This window comes from Boleophthalmus pectinirostris, unplaced genomic scaffold (genome assembly GCF_026225935.1).
Source record: "Boleophthalmus pectinirostris isolate CB_2022bp ecotype Guang Dong unplaced genomic scaffold, ASM2622593v1 HiC_scaffold_20, whole genome shotgun sequence".
In the NCBI taxonomy this organism is placed as follows: Eukaryota; Metazoa; Chordata; class Actinopteri; order Gobiiformes; family Gobiidae; genus Boleophthalmus; species Boleophthalmus pectinirostris.
Genome location: NW_026571153.1, coordinates 31,069,993 through 31,086,788, shown reverse-complemented (window position 1 = coordinate 31,086,788; position 16,796 = coordinate 31,069,993). Strand labels below are relative to the sequence as shown.

The 16,796-nt window shown below is 39.2% G+C and overlaps 2 protein-coding genes across 2 annotated transcripts; one reads left to right on the top strand and one right to left on the bottom strand.

Annotated features, from left to right (window-relative positions):
- Window positions 1–774: 774 nt before the first annotated feature.
- On the top strand, window positions 775–3,390 carry LOC129409723 (complement factor I-like). The gene is made up of 2 exons (XM_055156246.1): window positions 775–1,051; window positions 3,277–3,390. Exons 1-2 carry the CDS (start codon window positions 878–880, stop codon window positions 3,388–3,390), a joined length of 288 nt encoding a protein of 95 aa, XP_055012221.1. The 5' UTR covers window positions 775–877.
- Window positions 3,391–12,439: 9,049 nt separating this feature from the next.
- On the bottom strand, window positions 12,440–15,924 carry LOC129409722 (leucine-rich repeat neuronal protein 2-like). Its single transcript, XM_055156245.1, has 4 exons — window positions 15,893–15,924; window positions 14,530–14,748; window positions 13,074–13,169; window positions 12,440–12,604 (listed from the first exon to the last, which is right to left on the bottom strand). Exons 2-4 carry the CDS (start codon window positions 14,719–14,721, stop codon window positions 12,440–12,442), a joined length of 453 nt encoding a protein of 150 aa, XP_055012220.1. The 5' UTR covers window positions 14,722–14,748; window positions 15,893–15,924.
- Between the last annotated feature and the right edge of the window lie 872 nt (window positions 15,925–16,796).

The window sequence follows — 16,796 nt, the reverse complement described above, 5'->3', positions numbered from 1 at the left end:
AAACAGAAGCAGAACAAAACTTAGGACCTGTATCTGATCTTTTAATGACAGTCTGAACGACACAGATCAGATTTTTTCAAATGTGACCCAGACTACTTGGATATGTGCTCCTGAAACCGACACATATCTGATCTTCTGACATGCGACTGTATTCTGTATTCTGCTGTATTCAGGCCAAGTCTGGAGGGGCCTTATTGGAACTGGGCAGTTTTTTAAATGATTGCCAAAGAAATGGCCAAGCACAACTACAGGCGGCCTGGCTCCAATGTCAACAAAAAATAAAGAGCCTAAACACTCAGGCACACAAAGCGGCCATGGACGTGTAACCTGTCCATTTTACAAAGAACTGGACTGTATTTTGGGAGACTTGCCCAACGTTTAGGCTACTTCTGTAGCAATGCTCGCTCTCGCTTCTGGGGCATTTAAAGTTCACCCTGGAGATCACATACAAATCATGTTTAATTGGAAATGAGAACGACCTCCCCCCCCCCAAAAAAAAAAATAAATCTGAATTAAGCATTAAGCCCTTCAGTCTGAATGTAGCCTTAGATAGAGCATTATAACACGGTTACAAGCGCAAAAAAGTTCAGTACTGAATGATGGAATGAAGATGGAACCCAGTTTTGCCCAAAATGGTCTCTTAAAGGGCCAGTATTATGCTATTTTCTGATCTGTGTTTTGCCCTTATATCTATGATGGTGATGTCATATGGTAATACTTTATGTACCAGACTAATATGGATCATTTTAGACACACTAATAGTAAAAGAAATATTTGTGAATGAAACAAAACACAACTCCAGGTATATGTTTGAGGAGGTAACAGCATTCTAACATGGCTTAAAGCTCACAAGAGTCAGCTTTGTGTAATATAGGACATGTTTAAACTGTTTGTTGTCACAGGGGATTTGAATGGCTCTGTGGACTCGTGCCAGGGGGACAGTGGGGGGCCCCTGGTGTGTGAAGATGAGCTGGGCGTGTCCTACCTGTGGGGCATTGTGAGCTGGGGAGACAAGTGTGGCGAGCCGGGCTTCCCTGGAGTCTACACACTGGTAAAAGGACGGAGCAGTGGAAATTGCTTGTCAAAAGTTTCTGCCTGGGACTGTTTAAAGATTTTTATTGGAGGCTCCACCACCTGCTTGTCTTCATGGAGGTGTTATTGTTTTGTCTAGAATGTTCCACAGTATAGATTAAACCTGTCTGTCAGGAAGGAGACAAGCAGGTTACAGCACTACGCTACATTACAGGTCAGATCTGTGGAGCATCGCCCCTATTCACAGAAAGAGTGATTGTATTTTGGAGCAATAGAAACACATGCAATAATAAATGTTAGCTGTGTATGTTTAATGTCATACCAAGGAACATTCCAGGCAAAGCAATAACATCCATGGAGACAAGCAGGTAGTGGATCCTCCATCAGAAAAGTGACGCAGTGCACCTTTAAGCATCAGGTTAATTTGTTTTGGGTCTAATGGAGCTTTATAAACTTTATAACATAATAAGTAGATTTAATGTTCAGTTCTGCTTTAATACCGGTGGAGGGCATATAAAAGTCATAATTATGAGTTTTAAAGTTGACTTTGAATCTGCCCTTGCCATACAGGCACATGGGTATTTTTCCTGGAGAAGCCATCCTCTGGAGAGTTCAGGACAGCTTCATTCTCCACAAAGCTTCATTTGCTTGTTAATGAAGTGAATGATGTAAAAAGACAAAAATGAAAGAGATATCCACACAAATCCCATATGAATGACTATGTGCAAAGTGTCCATCTCTGTTAACTGAAAACTGTGACATTTTGATGCTATGTGAAGTGAATTAGCAGCAACTACCACCGCGGCAGCTGTGCCCAATGCAATAATACAGTAAAAACTGACCACTTTTTTACACCCTCACACTGGTAAGAAATATGCCATAAAAAGTGTCATCACATGTGCATCTACACATGTGCTCTACATGTTGAAATGTCCATGCGGCCAAGCTTATATTGGCAAGACCACAAGAAAACTCAAACAAAGAATAAGTGAGCACAAGATCTCCATCAGAAGGAAAGACCGGGACTATCCAATAGCAGTACACTTTAATGATCAGAGACACGATATTAGTTCTTTCCGTTTCTGTGGCATTGAGCATGTCCTCCCTCCAATCAGCTCAGAGGAGGGGACCTTGACCGGACACCTAAACAATGGGAAGCATTTTGGATTCATACTCTCCAAACTTTAGCTCCAAAAGGACTCGATGATGATTTCAATCTTAGCATTTTTTTTGTAGGCATTTGTTATATCATGAAGTCTCTCTCTCGTTTTGGGTGAGCTATATTTTAAGATCCATATATATATATATATATATATATATATATATATATATATATATATATATATATTATATATATATATATATATATATATATGTATATATATATATATATATATATATATATATATATATATATATATATATATATATATACATATATATATATATATATATATATGTGTATATGTATATGCACGACAGATACATATTATATATGTATATATATATATATATATATATATATATCCTATATGATATATCTATTCTATATATTTATTCTATTATTTTTCTTATTATTTTTCTATTATAATATTATATATTCCATTTTATTATTATCATTATACTGTATGTATTGATACTGTATGTTGATTGTCTTTTTTTGTTTTTGAATTATTTGGATGGTTGGTACACTGTTTCTTTATGACCTGTCACCCTTGGGTGCTTGCCACACCCTATTTAAGATGGCCACCTGAGCTTTCATTCTGTTTGCTTGACGAAGGCCTAGTGCTGAAACGTTGCACCGTTTGTCCTGATAAATCTCACAATTTACAAATAAGAGTGTGCGAGATTTTTCTCTGTGTTCTTGGGCTGCTCCCTCTCCTCCAATGCACACATTTCTAGTAATTGATGTGCAAAGTTCAAATTTTTTTCTGAAGTGAATTAGTAAAATAACTAACATTTTCCTTGTATTGGGTTTATACATTGCTTCTCCAGAAAAGTGGTCAAGTGGTCGTACCAGCCCGTCTACTTACATGGCAGGTTCAGAGTCAGTTTAAAAAACTCCTAATTATGACTTGAAAATGTATAATTATGAGTTTTAAACACATAATTTTATCTTCTTGTGAGGCTTTTAGTTTTTATTTTTTGGCAGAAATGGGCTTCCATGATGTCTGTTAAAGTATCAATAGTGAGTTCTTGGTTCTAGTCATTAACATAAACTGCTGTTTTTGTTCTTGTTTCCAGGTGGCTCATTTCTACGAGTGGATCCGAATTCACACTGGATGGCCGCTTGTCACACACAATATAATTCTTAGTCCTCATGTTTACATTTTTCCAACATTGTACGACACCAAATAAAATAGAACTGGTTAAAAAAAAAAGGTTTTACTTGTTTGTGTATTGGGTAGAATAATAATTTCACAATGTGTCTTGATATTTTCTGTTTTACCTCAATGGAGAAATGTGGAGCAGAATTTAATCCAACTTGTCCTCGTGCTCTTTAAGGTTTTAGAGTCAAAGATGAGCGATCACTCAAGCAAGCAGTGAATTGGTTATTAAATGTTTCAGTAATCCTTTATTATTAGTCTGTCTAGATCTCCAAAGCTCAAGATGTTCTGATCCACCTTGTGATGTCATTTGGTAGTAGTTTAGTAGATGTAATTTCTTAATTTCATTAAAAAAAAACAAAACAAAAAAACAAAACAAAACAAAAAAAACACTGAATATAAAAAGCTTTCAATCAAATCATTTTATTTATATGAAACTCTGTAACATAAGAAATCTGTCCCAACCCCACATTCAAAGATACAATTTTAACATAATACTTCTGAATCTTAAAATTACAGAGACACATCATAACATAAAGTAACTCAGATTTGGATGCTCTAAACTTATTTATTTCCATGGCGACAAGCAACTTGGCCAACTTACAGGTCAGATCTGTGGAGAGATGAGCCCACTCACAGAAAGATTGCATGTTTCTCAAGGGATTTTTGAGCTAAAGATACAAATGCAGTGCTAGGTAAATATGTTTAATGGCATACTGTGGAACATTTTAGTCAAAGCAAAAACAACAGCAACAGCATTCATGATTTAAACATGTGAAATAAACAAAAAACAAAGAGTTGTGTTTAATTAATTAACAAATTTATACATTATTAAAAACTAGTGTTGTCATGATAATACTAAGGAATAGACTTGATACTCAATACCAATTCCAATACCACAATGATAATAAAAACACTCTTCTTTAGGCAATTGAATGCCATTTTCAACATTAAATGTAGTAGTAGTAGTACTTTTTCTATTCCCATGTACTACTAGCTTTTGTATCGACTAAATGGTCACATTTTTACACAGCACTTTTCCATCTTCAGGGCACCCAAAGTGTTTTACAACACGGAACCACTCACCCATTCACACGCATGAACACAGGAGCCCACACATCACAATATAATATAATAACAAAGAGCAAAAAGTATAAATGGTAATAATAAATTCTAAATATGTAGCCAAAAAAAAGCAAGAGACAGGTGTCAACTAAAACATAATTATTTAAATGTAAATGTACAAGTCAAAATAAAATAAGTAATCAAATATACAATCTTAGCTATATACAAGAGGTCAAAGGAAGACAGTACAACAATGTTATGATGATTGACAGGATTGACAGGATGTAGGGAGTATTATCTGTTACATAAGGGTGAGTTGTTGTACAGTTGTAGGGAGTATTATCTGTTACATAAAGGTGAGTTGTTGTACATCTGTATGGAGTATGGTATGACTGTAATCCTGTGTACTGCCGATTAGTATCAGATTTTTATGGTAGCCCATCTCCGTCAGTAAATAAAAAATAAAAGCCTCACAGAAAGTCATAACTATGACTTTTATACTTTTAAAACAAAAAATATAAAAAAAATTCTGACTTTCTGTGAGGGTTTTTTAAAATTTACTGGTGGAAATGTGCTTCCATAAATTTTCAATTAAAAACTCCTTGAAGGGCCCATCTCATGTAAAATAACTCTTTTCACATTGTATCTTCTGCACATATACAAACACAATACTGGTTTCTTGGAGAAAGTCACAGACCAGGAACTATGAAAGGCCGACTATTGCTCCTCCCCCCGCCCGTCCTGAGAAAGCACAGGCTCCGCCCTCCAAACGTGACGTAGGCGACGAGTGAGCCGCCCTTCCTCCGCCCATCTCAGGGAGGGAGGGGGAGACAGACGTGCACCCTGATAGTGGTAGAAATAAACTTTTATTCATCATGGAGATACAGCGCGTTCAGCCGCATGTGTTGGACCCGGAATCAGACGAGGACTTTGAGGAGCACGAAGCTCAAGCACCACGTCCACATCAGCTGAACATTACTGATTGGTAAAGTTTTAATAAACACTAGTAGATCAACTTATTATATTGCGTACACTGCAGTGTAGAACAATACACTGAGGGGGGCAGGTGTGAAGCACTTTCTGCTATGTCAAACGCATCATAGGTGTATCTGCTGCGTCATCGTTGTAGCAGCTTTAGTTCATTGTCTCGTGGGAGGGTGGCAGAAATACGCTGCAAAAAAATGCCAAATCAATCTAAAAAAACACTTTGGCGACATATACAAGGCCCACAGATCACTCTTAGAAGGTAGAAAGGACTGAAAAGTTGATTTTGCATGAGATGGGCCCTTTAAAGGAAATTGAGTAGACCGTTGTGAGCTTCCTCATTCATCTTTTTCATTCACGCAACACTACAGTGACTCCGCTTCCCTTTTGGGCGGCGCGCTCACCCTCCAAGGCATGCTCGGCAAATTCTGCACTAGCCACTCCCCCCAACTGCTCCCAGGACTCGCCCCTTTCTCCACCTCCCAGCCCCCGACCACCCAATCACATTTCTCCGTTTCCCCTCCCTCTTTTTCACCTTCCTCCCTCAAAATAACACTGTAACGCTTTTTAGACATGCCTGAGTTAGCTTCTCGGCTAACTGTGCATTCTGCTAGCACGTGTTTAGCTTCAATTTCTTCTTCTTTGCTAATTTCGTGATACACTGCCTCCTTGTACATTATTATTTTTTCAACATTTTGTGCTTCTTCTGTCCAGGTTTTTGGTCCTAAATTAACAAAACACTCAACTTGATTCACATCCTTAGATACAAAAAGCATAGTTTGATATTTTGCCTGTTTCTTGTCAATATCTCTACAATAACTCAACATTTTAACTTGCTCCTTGCCAGCTATGATACATTTTAATGACTTATAAACCCCTCTGTACCAAAAATACAACCTAAATGCAGTTACTAATGACGAAAAAGCGGAAACTACACAGAGAAACGCGCAACTTACAAAGAGCCAAAAGCAAAAAACGGTCCTAGCTTCAAGAGGGCTCGCACTGTCGCTACTTATGTTGTTGCTAATTATACGACCTTCATAAACTCCTGGAGGTGACATTGTAAAAGTTTCGGGGGTAACAAAGGTTGTCTGTTGTATTTCAGGTGGGATTGTTGTGGAAAAAGTTGTCGATATTGGAGAAGTTTGTGGCATAATAGTGAGGAGAGCTGTAGAAGTTGTCAATATTGGAGAAGTTTGTGGCATAGTAGTGGGGAGAGCTGTAGAAGTTGTCAATACTGGAGAAGTTTGTGGCATAGTAGTGGGGAGAGCTGTAGAAGTTGTCAATACTGGAGAAGTTTGTGGTGTAGTAGTGGGGAGAGCTGTCGAAGTTGTGGTAGGGAGTTCAGTTGTTAGCGGCACAGTCGTTCTTTTGACTCTTCGTCCATCCCCTCGCAGTGATCCCCAAATATCAGACCAGTCTACTGTGTAAGATTCGTATATTGTGACAATTTTGTAATAACCATGAGTCCAAACTGGAGTAGTGGGAACTGCAGCAGTAGTAGCAGCAGTAGCAGTAGTAGTAGTAGTAGGCTTAGGAGGAGTGGTAGTAGTATCAAAAAAATGGCTTTGCTCAGTGGGAGTCAGTGGATTACAAAAGTCCGATTCTTCAAGTTTGATCACAGACTGACCTTTTAGAGACCGTGGACTGTCACAAATCTGAAAAAAAAAAACATTGATGTATGTAAGGACGTATTTATTGTATTTTTTGGACTATAAGGTGCACCGGATTATAAGGTGCAATATCAATAATGTTGTATTCTCTTGTGTATTTTCATACATAAACCACACCGGATTATAAGGGGTATAACACTTGAGACTGATCCCTTAGCCCAGGCGTCCACGATCTATTGGAAGATCGTGGCGTAATTCGCCTGGCGTTGCCTCCCTGTCTTGGTGAATGTGGCTTATGAATGTGAATGTGATCGGATCGTTTAAGTTTGTTTTTTATTTCCTACAAGAACAACTCAAATATGCAATGAGTAATAATGTGTTTAATGCAGCTTTATGCACATTTTACGTTTTACAGAGATGAAACTTAAAGCCACATGACACATTTGCATAAACTATAGGTGCTGAAAAATAGCTTGCTTCATGTGCATTGATGTGGTCATCTTTTGTTGGACTAAAGCACACGACTTACTCTGCGAGGGTCCTGACTACAGTAGCCGTAATGCTCAGACAATCCATCAAGCGGAGTGCCTTCGTAGCTTCATAGCGAGTCATACTGAAACATTTTGCGAGATTTTTGAGCACAGTGTACCACATAAAATCGATTCATCAGTAAGCACAACCAGAATTAATACATAGGGTGCACTGTTGATTTTTGAGAAAATGAGAGGATTTTAAGTGTGCCTTATAGTCTGAAAAATACAGTATTTGTAGTGAGCACTGGACTATATTAAACAGCCCAATGTTACGCTATTTTATAAAAATGTTATAATGTTGTTTCCTCATCACAAACAGACCTGGAGTTGTGTTTTGTTTTGTTCACACGTTCAACATTGCATATTTAGACTGAGTTCTTCTCTTAAACAGAAAACACTCTGTTCCACCTCATGTAGTAACACAGGACGTGCTCCACTGTGTTTTTAAACTCCGTGCACCTTCACTAGAACCATTTAGATAATTTCAGTCCTGGAATTGCCAATCTCTACTGAACAAAAGGTTAAAAAAAATAGCTGCTGATGTGAAAACTACCACTTCATGATATCACAAGTTGAAACAGAGCATTTTGAGCTTTGGAGATGTAGAATGTGAATGAAACAAAACACAACTCCAGTTAGGTTTTTGAGGAGGAAACAACATTAGAACATATCTAAAAGTTCTCAAGAGTCAAATAATATGGGGCCTTTAAAAAAATGTGTAAAAGCTGTAGATCTCACCACACTCTCTGCATCCGCCGAGATGATGGGTCCATCTTTCACATAAACGTTGTAATCGTACTCCTCCAGATACATGCGCAGGTAACCAAGGGAACAGGAGCAAGCCCACGGATTGGCCGAGAGGTACAGATAGGGCACCTCGTTCTTCTGGCTGAACCAGTTATCAGGCAGCACCTTGATCTGACATACATATATAAAAATACATAAAAGAGTCTTGTTTGGCGAAATGTATATTTATAACAGGTATTATCCCACTAAATTAAAGGTGCATTGTGTAACTTTTCTAGTGGAGGGTTCATCAAATGCTTTTCTTCATGGAGATGTTATTGCTTTGTCTAGAATGTGTCACAGTATGGCATTACTCAGTGGCTGAGCATGCATTTCACACCTAGGCCTTCACTAGTGCCCGGTCTGAAACACTCCACTCCTCAATAACTATTTTATGGTTATAAAAGCATCTTATTGAACAGAAACACAGTATACAGAGCTGTGGAGATTCCGTGCACGGAGAAGTGAGGAGAGGCGGGGTGCGCGGTGCACAGAGAAGAAGTGAAGAGCGCTGGGGTGCTAAACCAGGACTAAACCAGAACTAAACCAGAACTGTTTGCCGGGACTGGCCCGAAGGTGCGCCCGCGTAGTCGGGTGACCGCAGACAGGACTCCGCTCAGTGCTGCGCGCCACATGGGGCTAAGTGCAGCTGTCGCCCGATCGTGCTTTGCAGACATGCTCTCGCGCTCTCTCTCTCTCAAGTCCAAGATTAGCCCTGGTGTAGTCCTGGTTTAGACTTGGTTTAGACCTGGTGTAGTCCTGGTTTAGTCCTGGTGTAGTCCTGGTTTAGACCTGGTTTAGTCCTGGTTCCGCTGCAGATGCATTTTGCTACTTTGGCTGGTTTGCTCTCTGACTGTCCAATCAGCGGCTCTGAATTCGGTGACGTCGTACACCTGCTAAAGGCCCTGGCGATACCAAATCAAAATCTGATTGGTTGAAGCAACAGTTTCATGGACATTTAATTTGTGTTGGAGGGCCTGCAGAACGCACTGTGAAGGCCTCAGGGACACTTCTTTGACTTTGACTCTGCCTAGCAACAAGTGACAGCTGAAATGTGATTGGTCAAATGCTTTAATATGAAAATGCATGTGGGGAAGCAGCACAAGCAGCAGAAATGCTCTGAAAGGAAGCAAACAGAACATTTGGAATTATTTAATAATAATTAACATCAGTCTGTGATTCAGATATTTTTTTTTGGCCAGCAGAGAAGGACTTGCAGGCCCTGACGCTCCGCCACTGACATTACTATATAACTTGATCTGGTTTGGTCTCCATGAAGATAGAAAGGTTTTTTCTAGATCAAACCAGATCAATTTACAGGTCAGATCTGTGGAGAGGCGACCCCACTCACAGTCACAATGTCTGTTTTTATTGGTATTTTTGAGCTATAAAACCACCTGTAATTGAATACATGTTAGCAAGATCTGTTTAATGTCATACTGTGGAACATTCTAGGCAGAGAAATGACATATTCATAGAAACAAGAAGGCAATGGACCCCCAACCGAAAAATTACACAGTGCACCTTTAAGTCAAAATTAAAGAATGATAAAAACTGCAAAACTACAATCCTCCAATATAAAAGAGCTGTTTTTGTGCTTGCCTTGTTTCCTTCCAAATACAGCGTCTCTATGGCCTTCAGAGGGTGCATCATGCGCGGAGGGAGAGTTTGGACGTGGTTATTCGACAAATCCAAGATCTAAACAAAGTCAGAGTTAATTTAGTCAGCTAAAATTAAAAAGTGACATACTTTAATATTTTACTGCCATATTGTAAAGAGAGAGTATTATTAAATTGTTTATTTTTCTACCATGTTATAACCTTGTTTTCTCATCCAAAACATGCCTGAAGAGGTTTTAGATGTCATCCATGCACGTTTGAGTCATTTAGCGATCTCTTTAAGGCCCTATTCAAACCTTCCTTACTGTTAGCTGTAAGATTTGCCCATGAATCTTTATGTTATAATTTAGACATTGGGTCAGTCCATATGAAATCAGCTGCCCTCCCCTATGAGCCATTACAGATTTGGCTGATTTTTTTTAAAATCACCAAATGAAAGAATCTCAAATTTTAGGTCAATCCCTTGAGTGAGGGGAGGACAGAATGTGAGATTGACAGGCGGATTGGTGCAGCTTTGGCAGTGATGCGGTCGCTGTATCGGACCGTTGTGGTGAAGATTTACCGGTCAGTCTTCGTTCCTACTCTCACCTATGGTCATGAGCTCTGGGTAATGACCGAAAGGACGAGATCGCGGATACAAGCGCTTGAAATGAGTTTCCTCCGCAGGGTGGCTGGGCGCTCCCTTAGAGATAGGGTGAGGAGCTCAGTCACACGGGAGGAGCTCGGAGTAGAGCCACTGCTCCTCCACGTCGAGAGGAGCCAGTTGAGGTGGCTCGGGCATCTGTTCCGGATGCCTCCTGGGCGCCTCCCTCGGGAGGTGTTCCGGGCATGTCAGGAGGACGCCCTGGGGAAGACCCAGGACACGCTGGAGGGACTATGTCTCCCGGCTGGTCTGGGAACGCCTCGGGGTCCCCCCGGAGGAGCTGGAGGACGTGTCTGGGGTGAGGGAAGTCTGGGAGTCCCTGCTTAGGCTGCTGTCCCCGCGACCCGGCCCCGGATAAGCGGACGGAAATAGATGGATGGATGGATCCCTTGAGTCATTCCTGAGTTATGGCCCATTGAAATTTTGGGGCCATGCTCACTTTTTCAGATGCCTTAACTTATTAAGTATGTTTGACCATAACTTTATAAAAAATAGAGCTTGGATGGTAAAATGTGTATTATTGTAGATTCATAGATTATAGTAGTCATAGATTCTCAATCTGTTGTCAAATCTTGGGTATCTTTATTAAGGGGGGCACTGTGGGCCCCCAAAAATTTGGTTGCTGTTCAATTTTTTTTTGAGGACCAAGATCTATTTTACTCCAATCAGATACTTACAAATGAACTGTTGAACCTGAATATTTGAGAGAATGACCATTTCTGACAACAATCTCACACTTTTCTGAGCTTTCATGTGGATGGTGTAGAGTCCCAAATCTGGTCACAGATCAAATGTGATCTTTTTGGCCCCTTCTGTGGACCCTTGGTTTCCCATGTGGGCAAATTTTTACCAGAGAAACTTTGGCATATTCTGATTAGTTTAAAGTAATAAAAACATCTACTATTAACTTCCTTCATTTCAAACGGAATTTTTGAAAATGAGCTCTCACAGGTCGTTTTTGGTGGAGCTTAGGGACTTTTCCACCTGCTAGAAAACTTAAATTATCTTTAATAGACTTAAACACTATTTGCTTGTTATAAGGGAAGACAATTGGAGATTATTTGTGGCTACATTGTTTGTGATGGTTTTGGTGGCACAGTAAATGGCTCGGCTGCAAGGGACAAGTCTTCAGACAACAGCAATCAAATATTGACCACACTGCAGATGTTTGAGTGGGTTTCACAAAACATAAAGAATGTAAAAATTATTATTTTTTTTTTTTTACAAGCTCTAAATAAAAAAGTGAGCATGGCCCCAAAATTTCAACGGGCCATAACTCAGGAATGACTCAAAGGAATGAGCTAAAATGTGAGATTCTTTCATTTGGTAATTTTGGAAATTTTTTGAAAGGTTTTCAGCCAAATCTGAGATGGCTCATAGGGGAGGGCGGCTGATTTCATATGGACTGACCCCATTTTAAATCACTATATTCATCTAAACAAGTCTGCTGAAAACGGTGCTGTTCAATGGGAGCTGACATTGCTGTAAATGTCATGACAACAACGCGCCAAATGCTGTGGGCCCCTCCTGTAGACACGTCACACTGGAGAAGAGCACTTTTTATATTTGGACCGAAACTTGTATCACTGATTAAGAAAATAAAATTGGAGAAGGAAGAAGAGAGCAGTGGGCGTGTACCATGAAGGTTAAAACAGAGGTTGTTTGGCAAAATAGCATCTCGAAAATAAGCGATTAAAGATGACTGAGACATGCATGAATCACTCCAGATACAACTTTAGAAGGTTAGTAAATGGTTAAAAAACTATAACATGGTTAGAAGTTCTGATAAGTTGATTTTACAGAATAAGTTTGCTAAACTGTATCAGGCACCTCGAGTTTACTGAGTCCAGAGAAAGATCAGGTTGTTTTGGAGGTACAGCTCGGTCAAAGCTGGACTTCTAGAGAAGCAGTGATCAGGAAGCGCTCGGAGCTGATTGAAGCCCAGACGAAGCACTGCGAGGCTGGGCAGGATCGGAGCATCACTGTGGGTGAGGGAAGGAATCTGGATATGCAGGAGACAGGTTTAGAAGAGAGATCTCAATTCAGCAATTCAAACAACTTGTTCAAGAAACTCTGCCAAATCTTAGTATGCACACTATAGTATCTTGAGAGATTGGCGGTGGTTGGTCGGGCAGATGGTGCAGATTGTCAGCCATGCTTCTGTCAGTCTACTCCAGTATCTTACTACCACACTTTTATGGGTTTTTCATACGTGATAAGTGCAATAAAAAATTTATAATTTGGTGTTTTGGTTCAAGATTATTATCCAATCAGAAAACAGAATGGGTTGCCAGTTTCAATGGGAAATTTCATTGGTTTTAAAGCTAAAAAAGCCTCTCTCTGATCCCTAAAACCCAGCACCTACACAATTATGAATCAGTGCTCATGCATGGTTTTATTATCAAATATTATTATCTCTAAACATGAGTTAACTATAAGAGAAAATAATAATATGCATAATATAAGTAGACCTGGTTTCTGCTGAGGTCGATCTCGTGGATCTCGGTGAAAACAGTGAAAGAGGTCCAGGACGGGTGTGAGAACTGGTTTTGAGGAAACAACAAAACCTGACAGAAAACAGAAAAATGACACAGGAAGCATTAGACACTTCGCTGGACTTTTATCAACAGGAAGTGGCCAAGAGCTGTCAAATCAATCTGCCCATACAAGGCAACAGGAAATGCTCCACTCTTCACAGATAAAATATGTGTATTCAATATTACACATAAATATTTAATATTTCAAGGTATTTTCTGTAACTTTTCTGGTAGACATGTTTTTGTTTTGCCTGGAATGTTCCACAGTAATGTCATTAAACTTTTTATATTTTTCTTAATGGAGACAAGCTAGTGGTGCCATTAGCCCAAGTTGCAGGTCAGATCTGTGGAGAGGCAACTCCAATCACAATGAGAATGGCTGTTTTTAAGATATTTTGCTTGCAATTGAAAATAACTGAAATAAAATACAGTATTTTCTGCATTTTGGGCACTCTGGGTTATAGAATGGTCTATTTTCAAACTTTTTTCACAAATAAACCACACCGGACTTTAAACGAAACACAACAGTTAGATGGGTCAGTGGGACTTTGTTTGTTCGTTCACGGTGACTCTGGGCTTTGTTCAGTTGTGGCGTGTAGGGAGGGTGCTGTCTGGGACCGCTGGATTGTCGGCGTGTTTGCAGTGACTCAATTGTTCAGTTGTGTCTAGAAGTGGCACATTGCACTCGCTTTTTCGGTTCGTTCCTCCGTTCCGTTCCTCAGTCGCTGTCTGCTCCGTGCGTGTTTGCGTGCTTTACTGAAGTCGTGCTGGGACACCCGAGTGGATTCATGTATAGGGCGCTCTGGATTGTGGGGTGCACAGTCGTTTTTTGATGGGGTTGGAGGTCTAAGAACGCGCCTTATAGTGCGGAAAATACGGTAATTAATCTTGGCAATATAGTTGGCATTTCAGTCCAGGCAAAGGAATAGCATCTCCATGGAGACAAATGGGTAGTTCCACCTAAAAGCCCTCCAGCAAAAAAAAAAACCCCAAAAAAACACTCAATGCACCTTTAAAGGTCTTAGATTGCACAAAATTGACTCTTGTGAGCTTTAAGCCATGTTAGAATGTTGCTACCTCAACAACCCTCAAAAGTTAGCAGCTATCTTTTATATTTTGTTTAGAAAAAAATTTAAATTCCAGGACTGAAATGGTCCAAATGATTCTAGTGAAAATGTATGGAGTTTAAAAACACAGTGAAGCCTGTATTACCATATGACATCACAAGGTGGAAGAGAGAAGAACTAAATCTGCAGGGGTTGTGTGTTAAACATTTGTGAATGAAATAAAACATAGGTCCAGGTTTGTTTGGGGGACGAAACAACATTTGAACATAGATCAGAAAATAGTGTAATATGAGCCCTTTTATAGTAGTAGTGCGTTTTCTGACCTTGGTTGTCGGTTCGATTCCCGATGGCACGTCTCTGTAACCTGCTGAGGTGCAGTTAATCAGTGGTCGGTGATCTTTGTCCCTGCCATCAACGCAACCCCTCACTGTTGTCTCCACGGCAACGGGAGCAAAAAACAAAAACGTGAGATGTAGAAGAGAGACGAGCGGAGAGACGGAGGAGAGGTGCATCATGGGTCAGAGTCTGGGTCAGGACTGGCTCTGAGAGAAAGAGGAGAAGAGAGAGACTCAACTGAAACAGGAAACTGAGAGTCCACTGATAACAGCATTACACTGTAATGTCTTTCTAAAACAGTGGAGTCAGTGATCACTCTGGCTTTGGAAGTACAATTTCCCATACTATTTTCCCATTGACTTTTCAAAAAAATTCAAATATTAAAGGTGCATTGTGTGCACCAATATTTAACTTTTCTTAGCTCTTTAAGAGTTCCAAGAGTCAATTTTGTGTAATACAAGAGCTTTAAGTGTCCTGCCCAAAGACACAACACCAGAATGTAGTGTGTTTATGTATTTATCTGAACCTTTTTGTTGAAAGAAAAAAACACCAGATACTCACTTGTTATTTTGATTATATCTTTAACTATTCAGAAACTGTCTCTATTCTTAAGGGTTAAATACTGTAAAAACAGAACTGTGAATTACATAAGTTACTCAAATATTTGATGTTATAATGAGAGAAAATATTTGAAAAAAAAATTTAAATATAAATGATAACATTATTTTTCTACCAGGTACTGATCGGTTTGAAAGGGTGTAGTTTTTTGGATCCAGACAGCAGTGTGTGCCAACAGATTCTGTGCACAACTGGAGAACACAAGGGAATATGGATGTTGTTCTCAAGTTCAAGAGGAACAACTGAAGCACATATAGAAGTGATTAGACAGCCTGCAATAATTATTTGTTTATTCTATCTATTTATGTTTGTGTTTTTGCACTTGTTTCTTACGTGTGCAGAAGTGAAAAAGAAGTTATAGTTACAGTATACAATAACTTATTTATTCTAATTATTTGTTTGTGTATTTAGTTATTTCTTTGTAGAGTTGTGTTTGCAGACTAAAGTAAATATATACAGTATTTAAATGTATACAGTGTGCAGTACTTAGAGTTACTCTATTTGTGTTTTTTAAAGTTTTTTTTATTGGGTGTGCTTGTAGCGAGACTGAAGTATAAAAGAAGTTACATGGTGTGCAATACTTTTTGTGAAATATTTTTATATTTGTGTTTGTACTTAAGTATTTATTGATGCAATGTGCATAACCATCTGTTTTATTTGATTGTACTTTCATTATAATGTTTAGTGTTTGTTTGACAATAACTTGGTACCATTTTGAAAAAGTCAACTCACTGTACCATTGCTGATGTTCTGGTCCAAACTGTGCTGTGCTTTGTACACGTTAATGTCATTTTGAAGGGAGTATATACTGAGACACACAGGCCCAAATCCTGGATGGTTCACTGTGCATGTAGGTTGGCTGGGGTCTTCTTCCATTCTTGCTGTCACCTACCAAATATATGATCAATAACATGAGTGGGCATAACATACAGTAACTGAAAACTAGTTTTTGGAAAGCAAACACACCTTGGGGGTTTCTTAACAGCATCTGTTCTCCACCTGAAGACACGAAATAAATAAAATGAACTACAGCAATTGCAGACTTTAGCCAAAATGACAAGCTTGATTCGCTATAACATCACATTACATTTACACATTCAGTGAGGTGTGCACTTGTAAACACATTGTGTCATGGTAATAGCATAATCATGTATAAAGATATGCAATAAATATATACTCAGGACAACAAATGTAAAGTTGTATCAGGTCCTGACACAAAGTGCCATAGTTATTCCAGGAGTGAGGTGCTTAATGCTGAGGACACAGTCTACTTATATGTGTCAATCAGTGCTATTCTTTAAAGTTACTGTATGCAGGATTTGTGTGGCTCTGGATGAAATAAATCGAGGGGTTTCTTGTCAAACTGTTGTGGCCCTCTTTATTTTTAGTGTATCATTGTCCAGCATAGCATTAGATTTACAAAATGTTTATTACGTGGTTGTTAGCATATAACTTAATTTTGGTGCTAATCGCTACGTCAATGAACTATGCAAAAAACAATTCTACATGTGGCAATGTTTTGTATCGAGGCTCTGGTGTTACTCACGTGTAGTTGAGTGGTTGTAGGTCTCCAAAACACTCCTGGTATTTCATAGTTTGCGGTGATAGATGGCTAACGCTAAGCTAGCTCTCATTA